At 60.6% G+C, this 17,520-nt stretch overlaps 1 protein-coding gene across 1 annotated transcript in view; it reads right to left on the bottom strand.

Annotated features, from left to right (window-relative positions):
* Positions 8,324–17,520, bottom strand: part of CPLX1 (complexin 1) — a gene marked incomplete at its 5' end in the record, with an annotated part of 45,779 nt that continues 36,582 nt past the window's right edge. The window contains 2 exon segments of the mRNA XM_018049885.1: positions 8,324–10,053; positions 15,912–16,087. Of these exon segments, the coding sequence (XP_017905374.1) occupies positions 9,856–10,053; positions 15,912–16,087 (374 nt within the window). The 3' untranslated portion in view covers positions 8,324–9,855.

Below are 17,520 nucleotides of genomic sequence, written 5' to 3'. Positions count from 1 at the left end.
CAGATGAGACCACCCTTACGGCAGAAAGCAAAGAAGAACTAAAGAGCCTCTTAATGAAGGTGAAAGAAAAGTTGGCTTATAACTTAACATTCAGAAAACTAAGTTCATGGCATACCGTCCCATCACTTCATGGGAAATAGATGGGGAAACAGTGGAAACAGTGACAGACTTTATTTTTTTCAGCTCAAAAATCACTGCAGATGCTGACTGCAGCCATGAATTTAAAAGGCGCTTGCTCCTTGGAAGGAAAGCTATGACAAAGCTGGACAGCATATTAAAAAGCAAAGACATTACTTTGCCGACAAAGGTCCGTTTAGTCAAAGCTGTGGTTTTTCCAGTGGTCATGTGTGGATACAAGAGTTGGACTGTGAAGAAAGCTGAGCCCTGAAGAATTGATGCTTTTGAACTGCGGTTCAAAAAGAGTCTTTTGAGAGTCCTTTGGGCTGCAAGGAGATCAAACCAGTCCATCCTAAAGGAAATCAGTCCTGAATATTCATTGGAAGGACTGATGCTGAAGCTGAAACTTCAACACCTTGGCCACCAGAAGAGCTGACTCGTTTGAAAAGACCACGATCCTGGGAAAGATTGAAGGCAGGAGAAGAAGGGGACGACAGAGGATGAGATGGTTGGATAGTATCACTGACTTTGAGTTTGAGCAAGCTCCGGGCGTTGGTGAGGAACAGGGAGGCCTGGCGTGCTGCAGTCCGTGGGGTCCCAGAGAGTTGGACAGGACTGAGTGACTGAACTAAACCGGATGCAGCTGTCCTGTGGATAATCAGAGGGTTATTTTCCTAACAGGGAGGCTTCTGATTCTCTCTTCATTTTCAGTCTTATACCAGGTGCCCTGAGGCGAGACCATGCGCTTTTTGGTCACGCTGGGCAGTTATGGGGTCTCAGTCCCCACTAGGCTCCCTGCTGCCCCAGACTGAGGGCCTCTGCCAGTGAAAGCCTGGAACCCGACCCCTAACCGCCAGGGCATTCTCCCCCGTGTCCTGTTCTGTGCCAGTCCCATGACTCGGGACTGGTTCTGTGGCCTGGTCAGCAGTCAGTGTTCGTAAATATTCATGGAGCTTGAAAAGTACCCGTGTTTATCTGTGGCTTCAGTTGAGTGCAAAGCCCAGTGTATGTGCCGTAGGCCACGTCTCCTGACTGCACTGTTTGAATCTTCTGCGTCTTTTCCTGATTTCAGCTGCTGGTTCTGTGCTCTGCTTGTTACTGAAGAGATGTGTGAAATGCTTCTCCGCAGACTTTGACGGCGAACGAATTCCTGTTCCCACTGTTGCGTTTCTTCTTTTTCTTCCGGGGGAGGCTCAGGGCCGCATTTACTCTGCTCGTTTGTAGCACGGCTGCCCCTCCACGCCCGTTCAGCTCCTCTTTGGCTAGCTCTGTTTGGAACCAGCTTCCAGCTGAGACCCAGGCGAGGCTCTGCTCCCTCCCTATCTCTGAGGCTGGTTTGCTTTCTCTTCTGCATCGGGCAGGAAGGCTGCTGGGCTTTCGAGGACCATGAACGTCTCAGTGGCCTGAGAGGTTGGCAGGGGCCGGGCAGGAGCCAGATGGGCTAGAGCCATCAGATGAACCTGCTCTGGCCGGGACGGCCTCAGGCCGCCCGGCCCAATTCACCCCCTGGGGCGGAGCAGGGGCAGCATCATCCCCAAGGCCACAGCTCCAGAGCCTCCTGGTCACATGGTCCCTTGCATAGCAGCAGTGGGGAGAGAGGCGACTCGGCCAGGAAGACTCCCGGGACAGCCCGTGTGCCCACCTGGCTGAGGCTCTGCGGTCATGTGAGCTGGCTCTGGGCTGAACCCGAACTTCCCTCTCCTCGGTCCTTCAGTAAAGGGCTGGGATTAGTGCTAACTGAACTGGATTATACCTTTTTAAAGTAAAGTTTTAGAGCAGATTTAGATTTACAGGAAAATTATGAGGCTAATGCAGCGTTCCCTACATTCCACCCCTAGGCTCCCCGCCTGTAAACATCTTCCACTGTCTGGTACTAAAGTCCATTCTGTGCTCAGATTTCCTTAGCCGTTTTCCTGGATGTCTTTCTGTTCCAGGATCTTACCCAGGATATTGTTACGGAGCCAAACTTGGGTCCACTCGCCTGCACACAGTGAAACCAGTTCACTGACTCCAGGTGGTGCTGAAGCAAAGTGCAGAATTTATTGCAATGCCGAGCACCAAAGAATGGATGCTTCTGAGCTGTGGTGTGGAAAAGATTCCTGAGAGTCCCTTGGGCTGCAAGGAGATCCAACCAGTCCATCCTAAAGGAAATCAGTCCTGAATATTCACTGAAATGACTAATGCTGTGTGGATCACAACAAACTGTGGAAAATTCTTCAAGAGATGGGAATACCAGACCACCTGACCTGCCTCTTGAGAAATCTGTATTCAGGTCAGGAAGCAACAGTTAGAACTGGACATGGAACAACAAACTGATTCCAAATTGGGAAAGGAGTATGCCAAGGCTGTATATTGTCACCCGGCTTATTTAACTTATATGCAGAGTACATCATGAGAAACGCTGGGCTGGATGAAGCACAAGCTGAAATCAAGATTGCCGGGAGAAATATCAATAACCTCAGATATGCAGACAACACCACCCTTACGGCAGAAAGCAAGGAAGAACTAAAGAGCCTCTTGATGAAAGTGAAAGAGGAGAGTGAAAAATTTGGCTTAAAACTCAACATTCAAAAAACTAAGATCATGGCATCTGGTCCCATCACTTCACGGCAAATAGATGGGGAAACAGTGGAAACAGTGACAGAATTTATTTTCGGGGGCTCCAATATCACTGCGAATGGTGACTGCAGCCATGAAATTTAAAAAACGCTTGCTCCTTGGACAAAAAGTTATGACCAACCTAGATAGTATATTAAAAAGCAGAGACATTACTTTGCCAACAAAGTTCCATCTAGTCAAGGCTATGGTTTTTCCAGTAGTCATGTATGGATGTGAGTTATCACTCAGTTGCATCCGACTCTTTGCAGCCCCATGGACTGTAGCCCTGCAGGCTCCTCTGTCCCTAGGATTCTCCAGGCAAGAATAGTGGAGTGGGTTGCCATTTACTTCTCCATGGGTGTGAGAGTTGGACTATAAAGAAAGCTGAGTGCTGAAGAATTTATGCTTTTCAGCTGTGGTGTTGGAGAAGACTCTTGAGAGCCCCCTTGGACTCCAAGGAGATCCATCTAGTTCATCCTAAAGGAGATCAGTCCTGAATATTCACTGGAAGGACTGATGCTGAAGCTGAAACTCCAATACTTTGGCCACCTGATGCAAAGAACTGATTCATTGGAAAAGACCTTGATGCTGGGAGATTGAAGGCAGAAGGAGAAGGGGACGACAGAGGATGAGATGGTTGGATGGCATCACTGACTCAATGGACATGAGTTTGGGTGAACTCCGGGAGTTGGTGGTGATGGACAGGGAGGCCTGGCATGCTGCAGTCCATGGGGTTGCAGAGTCAGACACAACTGAGCACCTGAACAACAACAAAGCGAGGGGTCCAGGGCCGCTGATGCTTCGGAGGCCTGATCTCCCCAACGTGTTTCAGGAAAGGGTTTTTGAAGACAGGGTGAGGAAGAAGGGTTGTTGGGCTCTTGATCTACTGGCGGACATTCTTCTGATTGGTTAAGATAATCGGAAATCAACATAATCTTCTGATTCCAACTGCTCTGGTGTCTCCGTGGTGTCAGTATCAGCAAGACAGCTCAAGGACATAGCTCAGAATAGTATCACAGCTCTCAAGAAGGAACTAAAGATACTTGCCTTTGTTTAATGGCTAAACTATTATTACTTTGTCTTGCTTGACTGTTTTTGTTTCTGCATTTTCTTCTCTAATTAAATGTATTCTTTGGAACTCAGGGGAGGGTTTGGAGGCTGAAGTTTTTCTACAGACAAGAGGCAGGCAGAGGACATTGGGGTGGGGGGCTCTGTCCCAGAAAGGCGCCTCAGGGCCCTGCGCATAGCATCATATTAGTCGGCGCGTCCCCTCAGGCTCCCCTGGGCTATGACAGCTCCTCAGCCATTTCTTGTTTTTGACGGCGTTGACAGTCTGGAGGAATGCTGGTCAGGGATTTTGTAGACTGGCCCTCAAATGCGGTTCGTCTAGTGCTTTCTTCAGGGTTAGACTGGGATGTGTGCTGGGGGAGGAGGGCCCAGAAGTAGGCTTCCTCTCTCGTCACAACATGGGCGCCTGCAACCAACACGACCCACTGTGACCTGGGGCCCCAGGGATCTGGGGCCTCTGGGGGTGGTGGTCTGTCCGGCTTCCCCATGTGTTCCAGGCTGTGTCCTCTGGCAGAACGTTGCTGTGTGGAGCCCACACCAGAAGAGTGGGGCGTTTGCTCCACCTCCTGTGTGGACCCATCTGCACGGGAGTTGTGTCTTCCCCACACTCAAGTGCTAAATCACGTACCCCAGTGTGGACTCGACGGTTACACTCCAGCACAACTTCTTTGCTTGCACTGGACTGGGTTTGGGGCTGAGTCGGTGGCGGCCAAGTCCCTTTTTCCCGCCTGTCATCCTGGAGCATTTCCTCATTTCCAGGCTCATCTTGTACATTTCCTGTCCCAGCCACCAGCAAATTCCTCCCGTTTGGTGAACTGTGCTCACTCACGGAACTTTATCGCCACTCACTATATGAGAATTAGTTGTAGGAGAGAGACCTGTGAGGAGTGTCCATCTCCTGTCTGAGCCTGGAGTTCCAGCCAGGCACGGCCCCAGTCCTGAGTGGCTGAGGGAGGGGCCGGGAGGTGTGACGGGGCATGTCCCACCTTGCTTGGGCCCCATGGTCAGGGCCTGGTGGATATGTGTGGCTAGAGGCCGACTTCCGGCTGACTGACCTAGAATCTAGGATTCCTTTGAGAGGATCAGAGTTTTGACTACCTGGACACGGGGCCCAGGGCCCTCCTTGTGGGTGAGCTCTTGTTGGAGCAGTTCCACTCAACTGCCAGTAGAAACCGCAGACTGAAGTAGATTAAGGGTCAGTGCTTGGGCTGGGCTCAAAGGGCAGTCAACAACCTATTAGGATTTGTCTTTCCAAGAAGCCATCTTAACACTGGGCCCTTTGAAGAGTGCCAGGGAGAAGGAATGGCAGGAGTGTGCCCAGATCTCCCCCAGCCCCGGGTCTCACCCTGTCCCATCCCGGCCTCCCGGCCTTTCCCCAGCCAGGCCAGGCCCTTCTCTTTCCTGGCACAGACCTTTGCCCTCTCCACAGCATAAACCTCAATGCACTCACTCAAGCATGCAAGAAACAGTGTTTATTTTGCAGAAATCAAACACTTCAACTCCCATGCCTCATCCTCTGGGGCTGAGAAAAGTCACTCTGGGCATCAGCGGGGCCTGGGGGCTGATGATCAGCCCTGAGCGGGGGCTCTAGGACACCAGCAGGCTTCACCCTCCGCGACAAGTGATGTGACAGCAAGGCTTCTAGGTGCCTGGGGCTCTGGTTCTTCCCCAAGCATCAGGCGACAGAGTGATGACCCACCACCTGGCCAGCACTGCCACTGGAGGCTCGGGCACCCCCAGCCCCCTCCTCAGCTCCAGCTCCCACGGGGCTGCAGGGACCATTTTGTGGTCCTTCCCCCACGGGGTCTGTCCTGAAGTACGTGCGTGCGTGCTAAGTCGCTTTTGTCGTATCCGACTCCTTTTCCGACCCTTTGGACTGGAGCCAGACAAGTGCAGACCTCCGCTTATCCAGCGTGGGACCACCAGGCCCTACACCCTCACCTGGGCGGAGGGCGGTCAGTTTAGGGAGCAGGGCCGGTGCGCGGGAGGGATGAGTCCGCCGAGAGCAGCTTCAGCTCCCGGGGCGAGGGTGGAGAAGCTCTGCCGTCGGTCCCTGGACAAGCTGTGTGGGCCAGGCCGGGCGTGTGTCTCCAGCGCCGGAATTCCTGGGCCCTGGGTCAGCGCCCCGCCTGGACCCCGCTGCCCGCCCTCCAACAGGCGGTCCGTGGGACACGGAAGTTCCACTCTTTACGCGGTCAGGCCGGCCCAGCGAGCGAGCCCGAGTGCCGAGCGCAGATGCCCGCCCCGACCTTCCGCGAGCCGCCCTTCCGGCTTTCTCGTTTCGGGGGCTCGGATTAGCCAGGCTTCTGGCACGTGACCCTCTCGGAGCCAATCGCAGCGGCCTTACCCGGCACTCGCTGATTGGCTCAGGACAGCCAGGGGCGAGGAGGAGCGGGGCCTAGGGATGGGAGGGGCCTGTTGGCGGGCGGGGCCTAGGGGTGGGAGGGGAGGGGCCTAGGGACGGTAGGGGCGGGGCAGAGGGGAGGGGCGGGGCCCAGGCGCCAGGACTCCGCACCAGTCCGAGTGGCTCTGGGTCCTACCTTGAGACCTTTCCACCCTCCGGACCGCGTAGACGTTGACCGACACTGGCCAGGCACTGACGCAGCCCGAGCCCATCCCCAGTCCCGCTCCCGGCTCGGCCCCACAGCCCGGCGTCTCGCATCCCTCCCCCAGCCCGGCCCAGCCTGACTCTCACCCCCATCCCATCCCGACCACCGCCCCGAGTTCTGCCCAAACCTGCCCCCTCGGTTCGACCCCTCAACCCCGCCCCTCGGCCAAGTGCTAGCCCGGCTCCAAGGACCCAGCCTTCACCCCAGAGGCTACCCCTCCTTTCGGACCTGACGGGAACCGCCTGAGGCAGGAGTGCAGCAGATTCCAAATTGAGTGGACAGGTGGCCCAGACCCAGGGTTCACCGAGCCCCGCTGGCTGCGACTGTGGACAGCAGGATCGTCTCGCTGCGGATTAGCACAACTAGACAAAATGGTCCTTAATTGCCAGATCTTTAAAAATGTGCCCTGAGAGCCTTGATAGTTAAGTGGCTGATGACTCAAACGAGGAGAGGCAGCAAATCCAAGCAGAGCGCTGCCCGGGGCTGGCTGCCCGCAGAGTGGACAGCTCTGGAGGGGCAGGTATCAAAGCGTGCTCTGCTTTGTCAAAACAGAGCTAAATGTCCTGAAAGGAAAGGCACTCCAGAAGAGACGGCGTGGTCCTAAAGCAAGCCCAGGGGCAAGGCCGCGGTCAGCCGGAGTCCCCATGGCCACTCTGAAATGCTCAGCCAGCTCCTGACTCGGGGCCCTGGCACTGCTGTTCCTGCCTGGGTCCCATAGGGCTTCTCCTCTCTTCCTTGGGGTCTGTCTGCACACCTCACCTCCTCAGAGGTGAAATAACCACTCTCACCATCCTCTCTGCCCCTTATCCTCCTCAGTTTCCTCAGGAACTCACCACCTACGTGTTCATCTTTTGTCTCCTGCCGTCGGAGCAGTCAGTCCCAGGAAGAAGGACCTCCACTACCCCAGGCCCTAGAGGAGCTCTGCATGCCACAGGGGCTCAGCAACCTGGAGTGAGTGAGCGCCTCTCCCCGGAGTCCTCAGGAGGACTAAGGGGTCTGCCCCCCCAGGCACTGGGGAAGGGCTGCCTGGGGTTCCCAGGGAAGGCAACTCAGGTGACCAGCACATCTGAGTCATCGCTTAGGACCAAGATGAGTCCAGGCCAGGTTGGGGGTTGGGAGGAGGAGGATAGAGGTGGGGGAGTGGAGGCTGATGGAGGGGGCACTTTGGGGTGCCCTACTGAGACCAGCCATGCTGGGGATGGTGGCTTGAAGATCCCAAAGCCAGAGCTGGCTACAAAGGCTTCTGTCCCCGTTCTGAGGTAGAGGCAAAGGGGCAGTGGGCCCAGGACAGTATTCTGGGCACAGCTGGGTGGGGAGGGGAGCAGGGCGGGTGGGGAGGGGAGAGTGTGACATTTCTTTTGCTGAGACTGGGCAGGTTTTGCTGGAAGGCGCCCATGCATTCTCATCACCCAGCAGTGTGAGGAGGGTCACAGGTACCCTCCTCCTGGATAGAAGGCCCAGGTATGGATGTCAAACAGGGCCACTCTGGGAACACAAGTGGCCACGGCCTCTCGGGGTCAGGCTTACAGAGCCAGCGGTTCCCGCAGGCATCTCGTCAGGCCTCAGCCTCTACGGACAGGACGCAGAGGCCTCTCACTGGGCCCAAGGTGTGGCCAGCACGGAGAGACCTGGGCCCCCGGCCCAGGGTGTGCGGTGCAGGAGGCCTGGGGTTGGGGGCACTGAGGGACGGGCTGCATTTCGGGTGGAGGCGACCCTGGCCCGGAGGACCTCAGGGAGAAGGGGCCGGATGTGTGTGTCTGGGGTGGCAGGAGCTCTGCCTCGGCCTCGGCGAAAGGAAAAGGTGCTCCCGTCTGGCAGGGCACGGGGCCAAGCGGCAGAGCCCAAAGGGAGCCCGGCAGCTGGCCGGGCTTTGCCCTCCTGCCGGGACACCGCCCCCATCGCCTCCCAGGGAACGGACTCCAGAGGCAAAATGGCCAAAGGCGTGACATCACTGTGGAATTTATTGGCTGTGACTCCATCCGGAGAGAACACAGGCAGCGGCCCCGACATGCAGGCGGAGGCGCAGGCGTCGGGACAGACGGACGGAGGGCGCCCACGTCTGTACTAAGCTCAGCGCGAGGGCGCCCCGCGCGCTGGGGACGGGATGCGAGTTTCTACCAGAGGAGGCCCGGACTGCTCAGAGCTGGCTTTTTAAAGTGTGGAAACAGGCATTAAAAACAGACGCGGAGCCCGGAGGGGCCGGGGCGCAGGGTGGGCGGCGGGACCACGGGACGGTGGACGGCGGGGGACAAGGGCGCCAGGGGCCAGTATTGCCGTCTAGTCATATGGCTTCTCTAAGGAGAGGGGGGAGGCCGCGCCCCTGGCCCGGACACTGGACAGGATGAAAATTTATATGGACAGAAGGGGCCCTGGGGACCCAGGTGACAAGCTTTCTGTCAAGATAAAACTCCTCACAGACAGAAGACCTCATTTACCTGAGATTCAACATATTGTGATGCAAATTAAACAAGGAGGGCGGGGGAGCGCTGGGAGGCCCACGGCTGCTCCTGGGGAGCCGGCTGGGCTGGCGGCTGGGACGCCCCTTCGAGGGCCTGCAGGGCGGAGGCGGCTGAGGGTCGGGGCTGGTCTTCCGGGCTACACACTCCGGCCGGCGCGCAGCGCTCGGCCCCGGGCTCCGGGCCGCCTCCCTGTTCTGAGAGAAGCTGCGGGTGCCCAGAGGCTGCAGGCACCCCCAGCCCCAGCAGCCTCGGAGGGACAGGAGGCAGCGGCCAGGGAAAGGGGTGGGTTCCCTGGGCCCGCGGACTCTGGGGTGGGGGGGTGGGGGAGAGGTCAGAGAGGGTCTCCCAAGCCTATTGCTTTGCCTCCCTTTGCGAGAACCGGCCCCGAAGCTCAGCCTGCCAGAGGCTTTGGCCGGGACAGACAGGCGGCTGAAGAGGATAAGGATGACATGGAGGGCGGCGGCAGCCAGGCCACCAGGACAGGCAGGCTCAGCAACCCGAGCGTGAGGGGTGGGGAGCTTAGGAGGGGCGTCCCGGCCGAACCCCCGCCCCGGCTCCCAACCGCACCCCCTACTATGGCTGTGCTCCTGAGTTGGGCTCGGCAGGCGTCCACCAACGCGGACCCTTTCGGTGGTCCGGGCCGTGGGCGCTGCTGGGTGGGCGGAGCGGGCGGAGCGAGAGGGGCTTCCGGGGTCTGGGGGCGAGTCCAGTGCGCCCGCTGCCCGAAGAGCAGGGGGCTTGTCCCCCCGAGGTCTCCGGCACAGAAGGCAGCAGCCGCGGGGGGCCGGGCGCGCCTCCGTCGGTGGCGGGGCGGCTCTGGGAGCGGGTGGGCTGCGAGGTGGGCGGAGCCTCCCGAGGCGCGAGGGGGCAACGGGGCGGATGGACCTAGGGCTATGGCTTATATCGGCGTGGGGGGCTGCGTTCTGCTCCCGGCGGCTCTTCGGGGGCCTCGCGGAGGGCGGGACCGGGGTGGGCGCGGGGCGGGCTGCTGTTCAGCCCGGGCGCTACTTCTTGAAAATGTCCTGCAGCGGCCCAGGCAGGTACTTGATGACCGTGTCCAGGATGCTCTCGTCCTCCTCCTCCGCCGCGTCCCCGCAGCCCGGCGGGATGGCCTTCTTGGGCCTCGTCAGGCTGCCCTCCGAGTTGGCCTCCAGGGCGGCCTGGGCCTCGGCCTCGCGCTCCTCCTTCTTCTTGATGCCGTACTGCGGGGAGGGCGGCGGGTCAGCGCGCGGGCCCCGACCCCGCCCCGCCCGCCCGGGACGGTGCCTGAGGCGGCGAGGCCACCCTCCGGCCCGGGCCCCGCCCTCCTGCGGCCCCGCCTCCCGGGGGCCCGGGCGGTGTCAGCCCTGCCCCACGGGGCCCAGACCCTCCGTCCGATGACGTGAAGCCACACTGTTATGCCAAGCATCCTCGGATGCCGCCAAGAAGCCCCAGCCCCTGGAGGGGCATTCTGCTTGCCCCGCGTCCCGCGGTCACTTCCAGGTGGGTGTCCTCGAACCCTACCTAGGTGTGCCCTCTGCAATGCCCCTGGGCACCGCCGAGCGCCCCCAGTCCTGGTTTCCTGCATATCTCTCTGTCCCCAACCCTTTCCAAAATCTCCCCTCAGATTGAAAGGAGTCGCCCCAAATTCATGCCACCTGGAACCTCAGCATGTGACCCTGTTTGGAAACAGGGCCTCTGCAGGTGTAATGAAGGTAAGAATGGAGAGGCCTCCCTGCACTCTAAACCCAGAGCTTCTCTGGGAGAGAAAAGCGCACGCAGGGTAGAGAAGGAAACGTGGAGCCTTGGGAGCCCCCTTGCCCCCAGCCGAGGGCACAAACAACGCCAGAGGCCCCAGAAGCTAAGAGGGGGTTCTCGCCTTCAGGTGTCAGAGGGAGAGCCGTCCTGCCAGCATCTTGATTTGGGACTGCTAGCCTCCAGAACCAAGAAAGTTAATTTCTAGGAGACTAACACCTCACCCCAAGGCCCCTCAGCACCCTCAGCAGCCCTCCTGGACCAACAAAGCCCTGAAGCCTGTGAGGAGGCCACGAGACCAGGGCAAGACTTCCTCCCCTAGGACTGGTGGGACCAGGTGGGGCCATGCTGGCCTGATGGGCTGGGGACAGAGTTCAGGACCCACCCGAGCTGAGGAGGGGGCGCCTTGGTCAGGTCTGAGGTCCCGGGTTACACAATACGGAATGTCCGGAAGCAGAGGCCTCGATGCCGGCGAAGAGAGAGCACCAGGAAGCACGCCTCGCAGGGCTGCTGGCCCCGGGAAGGGCCCCCAGGCCCGCTCATCTCTCGCCAGCTCCTCCTGAAGGAAGCAGAGGGCGCTGGAGGGGGCACCCTGGTCCTCAAGAAGACCCTTCGCTCTGCTTCCAGATCAGGGGGGTGGCTTGCTCTGCACCCATTATCTCCTCCCTCGAGGTTGTGGGGGGCTTCAAGCGGGGGTGGGGAGCAAGGGCTCTTCAGCAGAATCTAACAGGAGGAAGCCGGGCTCCTGGCCGCAGTGACCAGACTACAGCATGGGGCCCTTGGGCACTGAGGAAGGAGGGGTAAGGGGTCTGGCCACCCTCCTCAGCAGGGGCCCTAGTGGTCTAAAGGCCCCTCTGAACCCTGGACAAGTCAGGAGCTTGGGAAGGGTCTCCGGGGTTGGGGGAGGGCTCAGGGCAACTGACCAAGAGGGCCTCCCCACTGAGCACGGACGCCAGGTCAGCCCAGGGCAGAGTCAACGAGCCAGCCAGACTGCAGCCACTCCAAGCGGCACATCCCTCTTCCTGGGTCACCACAGAGGGCGGTGTCCTGACTCAGGGGGAGGGACGCGCAGGGCGGAGAGACACACTGCCAGCAATTAGGTCAGACCGGAGAGAGCTTCCCTCCAGCCAGAGGCACAGAGTCCAGCAGTTCCCGCAGCCGCAGGACGTCTGTCCCCAACTGGGGCGCAGCTATGTGCGCTGGACCTAGGAGGCCGTGGTGGCCAAAGCCCCCCCCCCACTCAGCAAAGGTGCACACACGTGCTCAGGGGAGCACGTGATGCTGGCGGAACAGGCGGGCGACAAGGGGACACACACATAAGGGCAGGAACACAGGATGTGTGGTCAGGCAGGGGGTCAGGGAGGGGTCTATGTCACGGTCCTCCCCTCTAGGGTCCAGGAAGGAGACCCCGGGCCCCAAGCCAGTCGCTCCACTGAGGCTAAAAGCCATTCTGACCCTAAGCCACTCTGGGCAGACCTGAGGGCCACTTTACTCTCTGGGGTCACTCCCAGGGCCTGGCTTTGATGTGGTCTGGCTGAGCGCCTGTTTGAAACCCCACCCCTCCCCCAGCTCCCCCAGCCTAACCCCTTCCCTCCATCCTCCTCAACCACTGAGACAGTACCACTGAGGCCCAGAGGGAGCCCAGGCTGCCAGCGCCCTGGGCAAAGCAGTGCTCCCTAACGGTGAGAGTCAGCAATGTGCCCACACCTGTTACTCTCAGCGCAAACCTGGGCCAGGGGAGCCGGGTCGACCAGGACTCGCCAGCCCAGCGCTTGCTGGAGGGTGGTTCTGGCTCAGAGTCACTGACGGCCGCAGTGTAAACCAGAAGGCGGGGGTGCAGACCAGGAAGCGGGGACCAGGTGACACAGGCGGCCAGTCTCCCCCGACCTGGACCTGCGCAGTGTGTCATGACGTCATTACGCGCGGGCGCAGTGTGTCATGACGTCATTACGCGTGGGCCAGCGGTCATGGGGTGGGGGAGGTACCACCCACCAGCCCGCAGAGGCCAGGAGCCCGGATGCAGATGAGGTTTCCCCCAGGGAGCCGGGGCACGCGGCCTGGCCTGACCCCTTGGCCTCCGTGTGAGGGACCCCCACTCTCTTCCTTGACCAGTCTTGTGAGGTCGGGGGTGGGGGCATGGGGCACCCCATGGGGCACCCCACCCCAGACACCAGGAAGGGGCTGCAGGAAGTGGGTCTGAGGCCTGGGGGCCAGCAAGGGCCATTGGGGGAACCACCCCAAAAGGTCAGGGGTCCCACCTGTGGGGGCAGGGGGGCGGGAGGGGGTCACCTTGGAAGGCCAGGTTGAGAAGGGCTCTGCAGCCACGGGGGACCAGGCAGGGCCAGGGGACGTGATGGGGGGCTTCGTCGGTGGGTAGGGGGCTCCAGGCGCAGAGCTCATCGTCAGGATGTCTGGGGAGAGAGGGCAGTGGTGACCCCCACCCTGGATGGCCGGGGCAGCCTGTCCTTCCATAGCCGCACTGTCCACCTCTAGGGTCTTGTGGGCAGAGCGGGCTCCTCTCTGTTGAGCTGGAGGCTCCTTGAAGGAAGTAACCAAATTCTTGGAGACCAACACTGAGGCTGTGAGGACCTGGGGCTTTGTGGCTCTAACATCCAGAGTGCATCAGACCCTGAGCTGCCTCCGACGCATGAATGGGGGCACTCATCATCAGCCTGTCTCCCATGAACACCGACAGGCCTGGCCCCCACCTGTCAGACTCAGCTGCGTGTGTCGGCATGCTCCCCAACACACCACACCTTCCCTGCAGGCTGCCCCCCAAGGACCAAGCCCTGGCCCCCTCGTCCCGCCTCATCCTCTGATCGCAGAAGCTGTGCTTGGGCTGGTAAGGAAACTGCGGCCCCAGCCCCTGCCCAAGCAACTGAACTCAGCAGACACCATCGTGCCCCATGGGCGGGTGAGACCAGACCCTGGACGTGCCCAGGAAGGAGGCCTGGGCCCAGCAGGGAGACCGTCCACCGTGGCTGATGGAGCCGCAGTGGGTCTGGGGACTGCCAGGGTCCAGAAGCGGCCTGGGGTCTGTGGAGGCAGTTCAGAAGCAAAGGTACTCAGCCCACCCACGGGGGTCCCAGATGGGGGTGATGCTCGTCTGGGGAAGCAGGACCACTGTCCAAGCGACCCCCGGGACACCAGGCTAGGGAGCCTTGGGGCTCTGCCGAAGGCTGCAGCCTTCCGTGTGGTCGCCCTGGAAGCTGGGGTCCTGAGGGTGGGGGTGGTGAGGGTCGCCCTGCCCCCTGGCCTCCCATGGAGCTGCCCTCGGGGTGGGGACACACCCGCCATTTTCACTGGGACTCACTTTGTGACTCGTGAGTGCCACTCGGTTCCCTGAGGAAGAAAAGGGCGCTGGAGCTGATGCCTGTTCACTCACTCGTTTGCTCAGCATACAAGGGCCAAGTGCAGTCAGAGTCCCTGCCCTCCCTGCAGGGGATGGACAGTGAACAGCAAACCAGTAAGAAGTGTGTGTCAGAGGAGGGGGGCGTGTCAGGTGGCTCAGCGGTAAAGAGTCTGCCTGCCAAAGCAGGAGGACACAGGAGACTGAGGCTGATCCCTGAGTCGGGAAGATCCCTGGAGGAGGAAAAGGCAACCCGCTCTGGCATTCTTGCCTGGAGAATCCCATGGACAGAGGAGCCTGGAGGGACCGCAGAGAGCTGGACACAGCTGGGTGCGCAGGCATGATCCCAGATGAAGGCCGGCATGGAGCAGAGTGAGGCAGGGGAGGGGCGCAGAGGGGACGGGGCGGCGGAGCCTCAGGGAGCCCCGGAGGGCAGCAGCCACGCAAAGGCCCTGGGGCAGCGAGAGCCCTGAGGGGCAGTGTCCCCATGCCCCTGGGGCTGGAGCCCCAGGGAGATGGGGTCGCTGGACAGTCTGAAGAGGGGAGGGGCAGAAGGGACTTCCTATTACAGGCAGAATGCCTGAGCTGTCTCTCTGCCTTCTGGCCCCTCCCCGCCCATGGCTGCCTCCCTCTCTGCTGTCTGTGTGCTCTTCCTGGCTCTTCCCCAAAAGGCTCTGAAAGTCTTGAGGTTGGTCCTGGGGGTGAGGGTCTCATGAGCTGCTGCCCCAGCACAATCAACTTGAACTTTCTGCCCAGAAAGGTGTCCAGTGACCAGTGATGGGACACCAGGGTGCACCCCACCCCCCATCAGCATGGGGGCCCCCGTGGGCTCAGAGACCTGCAGGCGCCTGCCTGTGTCCGCATCGCAGAGGCCCTGCGAACCAGGCAGGAGGGAGGGGCTGGGGACTGTGGACACGCCCTCTGGAGGACCCCTCTGCCCATGCCCGGTCCCCTCCCACAGGCTTCAGCCAGTGTCTGGAAACACTTCCCTCAGGGCCCAGAGATGGGAGTGTCAGGGGGAGCAGGACAGAATTGAGAGGCAGCACCCCGAAACTGAGCCCCCCTCCTAGGTCTCTGGGTGGAGAGGCCTGGCCCGTGTGGGCCCAGGAGTGGTGCTCAAGGCCCAAGACGCTGTGGCCCACGGGAGGCCACGCGCTTCAGGACATCGTGGGGCCCTGGGGAGGGCCCTTGCTTCTCCACCTGGCCTGCAGGCCGGCCCACCCTGGAAGAGGCAGGAGCAGCTGCCCCATGCCTGCCCTTCCGACCCACAGCTGGGTGGGCACCTGACGGTGGGCAGTGGACAGGCCCCTGGGGCCCGCAGCTGACAGCCTCCCATGTCTGCCCCTGCTCTGGCCTCGGGTCCCGGCCGGGTGTGTGCGCATGCGGTGCACACAGAGGAAGGTGCCAGAGGGTTCTGGAAAGATGACCTCGAGCTCCCAGCCCACCCCCCGCCAGCCCGCACAGCCACAGACCTGCCCCCCAACACCCTGTCATTCACCTCAGGGGCCTAAGGCCCACCGGGCGGGGTCAGGGGCATCCTCCAGCCCAGGACGATTCACCCACCTGCAGCCCGCCCGTGGGCCAGCCCCTGGCCGCCCTGCCTCTCCTCTCCAGAAGGGCCTGCCCTCCAAGTCCCTGGGGGCAGTCCTGGGGGCAGCCACGGGAGCTTGTCCTACAGAAGCCAGCAGGCCAGCCCGGGATCCTGGGAGGAGGGGTCCAGCCCCCGCCACCGGAGCCAGAGGCCTCGGACCGCAGGGCGAGCCCCAGGCCCGGTGAGCGTGTGCAGACGTGCGCGCTGGGACGCGGGGTCTCACCCGCCCGCCCCCTCCTCGGGGGGCCCTCCCCGAGGTCAGTCTGCGAGCCTCGGAGGAGGGCGGGCAGCGGCCCAGCCCGGCTTCGCTCGGCCCCCCCGCAGGCAGCACCCGGCAGCCCGGCCCCGGCCCCCGGCGGCAGGGGCGCGGTGCCGAGCGCGCCCACCTTGTCGCGGATGCCCTGCCGCACGGCCTCGCGCTCCGCCTCCATCTTGGCGTACTTGGCCTTGCGCTCCTCCTCCTCCTGGCGCAGCGCCTCCCGCCGCTCCTCCTCCTTCTTGGCGGCGTCAGGGTCCTTCTCCTCGTCGCCCCCGAGCATCTTGCCCATGTCCTTGGTGGCCCCTGGGCACAGGAAGGCGGGAGTCAGGCCAGGCCCGGCTTCTCCCTGCCCTGCGCCTTCGGCCTTGCTGGCCCAGCGGGGCGGCGGCCTCCAGTGTGGGTCGGAGGAGGCTGGGGCTGTGGGGGTGCGACTGCACGAGGGCTCCTGCAGGCCTCTGCGCTGCGGTTCTGTGTGTGGTGTGTGTGGTTTTGTGTATGTGGTTGTTTGTGTGCCTGTGTGTGGTTGTGGTGTGTCTGCATGTAGTTGTGTGTGTGTGTGGTTGTTTGTGTGTCTATGGGTGGTTGTGTGCGTGGCTGTGGCTTTGTGTGTGTGGTTGTGTCTGTGGTTGTGTGTGATAGTCTTTGTGTGTCTGTGAGTGGTTGTGTGTGTGTGTCTGGTTGTGTGTGTTTCTATGGGTGGCTGTGTGTGGCTGTGGCTGTGTGTGTGGTTTTGTGTATGTGGTTGTGTTTGTGTGCCTGTGTGTGGTTGTTTGTGTCTGCATGTAGGTGTGTGTGTGGGTGTGGGTGGTTGTGTGCATGTCTGTGGCTTTGTGTGTGTGGTTCTGTTTGTGTGCCTGTGGGCGGTTGTCTGTGTGTGTGTGTGTTTCTGTGCTGTGTATGTCTGCATGTAGTTGTGTGTGTGTACACCTGTGGGTGGTTGTGTGTGTGGTTGTGTGCATGTCTGGTTTTGTGTGTGTGGTTGTGTTTGTGTATCTATAGGTGATTGTGGTGGTTTGTGGGGGTCGATGTGTGTGTCTGTGGTTGTGTGTGATGGTGTTTGTGTGCCTATGGGTGGTTGTGTGTGCCAGTGAGTGGTTATGTGTGTGTGGTGTGTGTGTGGTGTGTGTGTGGTGTGTCTGTGTGTGGGGGTGGCTGTGTGTGTGCCTGTGGTTGTGTATGTATGCGGTTGTGTTTGTTTGCCTGTGTGTGGTTGGTTGTGTGGTGTGGCTGTGTGTGGTGTGTCTGTGTGTGGTGTGTCTGTGTGTGGTGTGTCTGTGTGTGGTTGGTTGTGTGGTGTGTCTGTGTGTGGTTGGTTGTGTGGTGTGTCTGTGTGTGGTTGGTTGTGTGGTGTGTCTGTGTGTGGTGTGTCTGTGTGTGGTGTGCCTGTGTGTGGTTGGTTGTGTGGTGTGTCTGTGTGTGGTGTGTCTGTGTGTGGTGTGTCTGTGTGTGGTTGGTTGTGTGGTGTGTCTGTGTGTGGGTGGCTGTGTGTGTGTCTGTGGTTGTGTATGTATGCGGTTGTGTTTGTTTGCCTGTGTGTGGTTGGTTGTGTGGTGTGGCTGTGTGTGTGTCTGTGTGGTTGTATGCTGTGTGTGCTGCCTGGGTCCCGGGTGCAGCTGGTGGGGTGGCTGAGTGTGTGGCTATGTGGCCCTGGCCCGGAACTGCTGGCGGCCGCGTGTGGCAGCCTCAAGGCCTTAATTTGTCTGCCCCGCCAGCAGCCACTTTCCTCATGCGCGCCT

This window comes from Capra hircus, chromosome 6 (assembly GCF_001704415.2).
Source record: "Capra hircus breed San Clemente chromosome 6, ASM170441v1, whole genome shotgun sequence".
In the NCBI taxonomy this organism is placed as follows: domain Eukaryota; kingdom Metazoa; phylum Chordata; class Mammalia; order Artiodactyla; family Bovidae; genus Capra; species Capra hircus.
This window is presented reverse-complemented; position numbering and strand designations above follow the sequence as displayed.